This window comes from Vanellus vanellus (assembly GCF_965231255.1).
Source record: "Vanellus vanellus genome assembly, chromosome: 1".
NCBI lineage: Eukaryota > Metazoa > Chordata > Aves > Charadriiformes > Charadriidae > Vanellus > Vanellus vanellus.
The window spans coordinates 220,927,656-220,933,545 of NC_138905.1; the positions used below are offsets into that span (position 1 = coordinate 220,927,656).

Genomic DNA, 5,890 nt, shown 5'->3' on the forward strand with positions numbered 1-5,890 from the left:
ATGTACCACCAGCCTGCGCAGACCCGCTCTCGCCACCTTCACCTTCCTAATGGACCCCTAAATCCATCATCGTGGTTTAGAATCATAAAATCACAGAAAAGATGGGGTTGGAAGGGACCTTTAAAGACCATCTAGTCCAACCCCTCTGCCATGAGCAGGGACATCTTCAACTAGATCAGGTTGCTCAGAGCCCCGTCCAACCTGACCATGAATGTTTCCAGGGATGGGGCATCGACTACCTCTCTGGGCAACCTGGGCCAGTGTCTCACCACCCTCAGTGTAAAGAATTTCTTCCTGATCTCTCATCTAAATCTCCCCTCTTCCAGAGTAAAACCATTCCCCCTCGTCCCATCGCTCCCCTCCCTGATCCAGAGTCCCTCCCCAGCTCTCCTGGAGCCCCTTTAGGCACTGGAAGGGGCTCTGAGGTCTCCCTGGAGCCTTCTCTTCTCCAGGCTGACCCCCCCAACTCTCCCAGCCTGTCCTCCCAGCAGAGGGGCTCCAGCCCTCTCAGCAGCTCTGGGGCTTCCTCTGGCCCCGCTCCACCAGCTCCATGTCTCTCCTGTGCTGAGGCCCCCGAGCTGGAGGCAGCACTGCGGGGGGGTCTCCCCAGAGCAGAGCGCAGCAGAGGGGCACGATCCCCCCCGTTGCCCTGCTGGCCACACTCCTGATGCAGCCCGGGGTGCGGTTGGCCTTCTGGGCTGCAACTGAACATTGTCGGCTCGTGTTGAGCTTCTCATCCACCAACACCCCCAAGTCCTTCTCCTCAGGGCTGCTCTCCATCCCTTCATCCCCAGCCTGTGTGGATACCAATGGTTGCCCCAACCCAGCAGGATGGGGCTATGGGGTCACACACTCTGGTCCAGGTTCGTCTTGCTAGGGTGGGTGTGACAGCATGTGGCCAAGTCACCAACCACTGCCTTTGTCATTCACAGACGCTGCTGAGGGGCCGCACCAGCAGAGAAGACATCAGCAGGGGGGCACCACCACCATGGCCAACTTGACAGCCCCCATGATGGCCGGGAGGAACTCCTGCACCTTCCACGAGGAGTTCAAGCAGGTCCTGCTGCCCCTGGTCTACTCAGTGGTGTTCATGGTGGGGTTGCCCTTGAACGCTGTGGTCATCGGGCAGATTTGGGTGGCTCGGAAGGCGCTCAGCCGCACCATGATCTACATGCTAAACTTGGCCATGGCCGACCTGCTCTACGTCTGCTCCCTCCCGCTTCTCATCTACAACTACACCCAGAAGGATTATTGGCCTTTCGGGGACTTCACCTGCAAATTCGTCCGCTTCCAGTTCTACACCAACCTACATGGCAGCATCTTCTTCCTCACTTGCATCAGCGTCCAGCGGTACTTGGGCATCTGCCACCCCTTGGCCTCATGGCACAAGAAGAAGGGGAAGAAGCTGACGTGGCTGGTGTGTGCTGCGGTGTGGTTCATTGTCATTGCCCAGTGCCTGCCCACCTTCGTCTTTGCTTCCACCGGCACCCAACGGAACCGCACTGTTTGCTACGACCTGAGCCCACCGGATCGCTCCGCTGCCTACTTCCCCTACGGCATCACCCTCACCGTCACCGGCTTCCTGCTGCCCTTCGTGGCCATCCTCGCCTGCTACTGCAGCATGGCCCGGATCCTGTGCCAGAAGGATGAGCTGATCGGCTTGGCGGTCCACAAGAGGAAGGACAAAGCTGTACGTATGATCATCATCGTGGTCATTGTCTTCTCCATCAGCTTCTTCCCCTTCCATCTCACCAAGACCATCTATCTGATCGTCCGTTCCTCACCCAGCCTGCCCTGCCCGGCTCTGCAGGCGTTTGCCATCGCCTACAAGTGCACGCGTCCCTTCGCCAGCATGAACAGTGTCCTTGACCCCATTCTCTTCTACTTTACCAAACGGAAGTTTCGCGAGAGCACCCGTTACCTCCTTGACAAGATGAGCTCCAAGTGGCGGCATGACCATTGCATTAACTACGGCTCCTAGGTGAGGATGAGGGCCACCTCGCTGTCACCAGGACCAGGCGTAGAGCAATTTTGGCTGTAAGGTCCACGGAGCAGAGATGGCTTCAGCTGGGGACGTGTTGGAGGACAGGAGGACAGCATCTCCTGAGCTTTCAGCCCTTTCATCTCATCTCCAGCCTGCAGCGGCACGGTATTAACCCCATCATGGCACAGATCCGGTGTCCTCTCTGGCTCGGTTGCTTGGTTTGAGCAGCTAAGCACCATGTTTCTTTGGTGACCAAGCCACCGATGCAATAAAAAACACTGGTGGGGCCATGGAGAACACAGTGAGACTGTGGAAGACATGGTCCCCAGCTCAGGGTGAGCTGCTGGGAACCAATTTCTCCCCCTCCTTGTTTAAAGCTTCCCTGATGGAGCCATGAGAAGGGTGGGAAGGGTTTGGCTGAGCTTGTACCTGTCTGGCAAATATGGGCCTGTGGGTTTCTCCAGCTCAAGATCAGTGTCACAGACATTTTTGGGGGTAATACTGGGGCATCCTTATCCCCCATTCCCCAGAATGGGGCCAGACCAGTAAGAGACATGGGCCTACTGGTGCCACTGGTGCTGTAAAATGGTGGGAGATCATCCCTGGTTGGACTGGGAGCTGGGAAGGGGGACATAAGGGCAACTGGGACACCTGTGCTGGATTTCCCACCCAAGCGATGACCATGGACTGGGTTCAACACAAGCGAGCGGTGTGTCGCCTGCCTGGGGACCTCCAGCACCATCCAGGTCCAGCTCCCTGCTTAGACCAGCTCCCCAAATCTGGCCTCAGCATCCTGCTTTCACCTCCTAACTAGGATCCGCCAAAATCAGAGCTGGCACACCCGGACACGATGCCAGGAGCCAGGAAACCCATGCCACTGAGCCACTCGATGTCCTCGGCCGTGTCGCGCTGCACGTCCCACCGTTGCCTTGGCCTCTCCACGCTGGGTTGGGGCTTGAGCTTTGCTCCCCGTGGCCACTGGCGGGATGCTGCTTCCTCCTGGCAAGGAGGGATTTGCTTACACGGCACCGGGTGGGGATGTACCACTAATCGCTCTGCGAGTCTTCTTTAACGTACATGATGTATAGAATAAACCTCTCCCCCTTTTTCAGATGGATATGTACACATATACACACCCACTACGTATACGTGCATATAACACATCCGAGCAGGGGAAGGTTTGTAGCTCAGCACAGGCTACGTGGCACAGATATTCTCCACCCTGAACACACTATATTTATCTATACAGTGTATGTATGTGTATATATATATACATATATATATATATATAGGGATAACTGTTTCGCTGCATTTCTCGCAGGTTGTCTGTGTGTAATAATCATGCCTAAGTTGATTTAAGCAATTTGCTTCAAATCTCCGGAGATGAGCATCCCTCCTGCACCCGGCCAAGCACGCGACTTCATCCCGACTTGCTCCCTGCAAGCGCGTGGCATCTTCTTCGGGTGCGCAGCCATCCGAGGACCTCACCAGCATCTAGGGCTGGCGGTCTCAACGTGGCTTCTTGCTGTCACGAGGATGAGGAGGGCGCCCAGGGTGGTTGTCAGCTCTTGGATGATGCTCAGGGATCTCAGCATAGTGGTGGGCTGGAACAGAGAGGGATCCTGCGACAGCATTAGCTCAAGCCACCTGGTTTTGAAGGAGCGGTGGCCCTGTCCTGGTGGGGAGGACCATGCACGGTGCCAACAGCTTTGGGTTGGAGCACAGAAAGTGATGGAGGAGGCAGAACCAGCCCTGAATTTTCCCTTGGCTGGAGCTCATCCCTGCAGAAATCTCCTCCAATGTATTTTTGGGGTCCTGTGATGGAAGGGCAAAATGCCGGGGGCTGTGAGAGTGGTGGCTGGTGGGACAATCCAAGCCTGGTGTCCCCAACTCTTCCCAGACAAAAGGAAGTGCCACAGGGTGGGAGACAGCGGGCCACGCCATCCGGACCCAGGAGAGGGCGCAAAATATTCAGATTTGGAGAAATTCAGCCGGGTCTGTGGGTGCCCACCCGGCTCCAGGAAGGCATGGAGGAGCCCTGCTCCATCCCACCACCCAGTGCCTGGATAGCACCCATGGGACGAGGTGGCCGGCCAAGATTTAACCTCAATACAGCTTTGAGGGGAAAAAATAAGCAGGTTCCCGAAAGACCAGCGGTGGCTGCAGGGACAGTGCGGGCTCAGGCGGTGACGTCCAGCAGCCCCAGGACACCCCAATGAGGTCCCTGATAATAAAATCATGAATTTTGTGTGTTTTTAAGGGTAGGAGGCACACGGAGCTCACTAATTTTTGCGCTCTGGGTCTGAGCATGTCCTGCCTGGCCTCGGGGTCCCATCAGCAGTTCCCTTGGTACCACCAGGCCTAGAAGCCAGGGTGATGGGCACAAGGTGCCTTAGAGATGGGGTGGGTGCTTCAAAACATCTCCTTTGCTTGCGAGATGCTCAACACCAGCAGCCTGAGGACCACCTCTGACAGCACCGCGAGGTGATGAAACATGTGGCTCTTCCCAAAATCCCATCCTGAACGCCAGGTGACCGTGGGGACATCATGGGGACATCATCCTTATGGCCAGGAGACGCCCAGCCCTGGGGGAACCAGAGCAGGAGGGTGGAGGGACGGAATGGAAGGAATACCTGCTGGGGCGGTGCATCTCACAGCATTGCCGGAGGCACTTTATAGGTCCTGAAAAATGTATTCATGGAGGGTGTTGGATTTTTTTTTGTTTTTAAATCACCACCAGGTTTTTTGGTGCCCCTGGGATAGAGACAGCAATATCCTTTACGTGGCCAGGACACCTCTCCAGCCCCATCCACATTTGCCAAGCCCCTGGCTCACCCTCCAACCACCCTCCAGCCACCTTCATTTTTCCCATCCCCAGCGATAAATCCGTTGTCTTGGGGGAAAGGGGGTTATGAGCTGCAAATAGCAAGTGCTGACAAGCGATGCTAAAAAACCACAAGAAAGTCTGCTCAAGGGGCGGCGCGTTGCCGGAGCTCTTGGCAAGTTGGGAACAAGGTGTTCTGCCTTCCCTTCCCCAAGACGAGTTGCAAAGCAGGGGATGGAGAAAGCTGAAGAAAAGGGGCAGGATCTTGTGCTGGCACCCAAATTTTTGCTTACCTATCCTGTTTTCCCCTAAAAATATTAAAATATATATATATATAGGAGGAGATCATAGAATCATAGAATTGCTGAGGTTGGAGGGGACCTTTAAGATCATCAAGTCCAACAATTAACTTACCCTGACAAAAAACACTTCTAACCCATGTCCCTAAGTACCACATCTACCCTTTTTTTAAACACCTCCAGGGATGGCGAATTCACCCCCTCCCTGGGCAGCCTATTGCAATGTTTAATAATCCTTTCAGTGAAAAAAATTTTCTTAATATCCAATCTAAACATCCAAACGGAGGGGAGGGGATGGAGGATGCAGAAGGGGGGGGGGGGGGGGGTTGGAAGGAAGGATGGGGAGCTGACGAAGGATGCTGGGGGGATGCGGGGTGCTCCTGCTTGGGCTGGAGGGCAGCTTTCCCCCCCCACCCAAAAAAAAAAAAAAAAAAAAAAGAAAAATTAAATTAAAAAAAAAAAAAGAGCAAAACCTCCAACCATCCCCCTCTGCGGGAGGAAACCACGCCTCCGGGGAGGAAAGTTTATTTGAATGCAACAAATAAAAAAGCAGGGGGTGAGGGAGGAGGAAAAGCCCAAAAAAAAAAAAAAAAAAAAAGAAAAAAAAAAAGGGAGAGAGAGAGAGAGAGAGAGAGAAAACAAAGCGGGAGGGATGAAGCCCGCTGGCAGCCCGGAGGAGGAGCGGGGCCGGGCGGTGCCTGCGGCGGGGCCGGGGCCGGGGCGCGGCGGCGGCGGGGCCGGGGGGCGGGCGGAGGCGGCGGAGGCGGCGGGGGGGGGCAGACA

The 5,890-nt window shown here is 55.3% G+C and overlaps 1 protein-coding gene across 1 annotated transcript; it reads left to right on the top strand.

Moving 5' to 3' along the window:
* Positions 1 to 988: 988 nt before the first annotated feature.
* On the top strand, positions 989 to 1,981 carry P2RY6 (pyrimidinergic receptor P2Y6; the record flags this gene model as incomplete). Its single annotated transcript, XM_082498576.1, has 1 exon — positions 989 to 1,981. The coding sequence occupies one exon, from the start codon at positions 989 to 991 to the stop codon at positions 1,979 to 1,981; it is 993 nt and encodes a 330-aa protein (XP_082354702.1).
* Between the last annotated feature and the right edge of the window lie 3,909 nt (positions 1,982 to 5,890).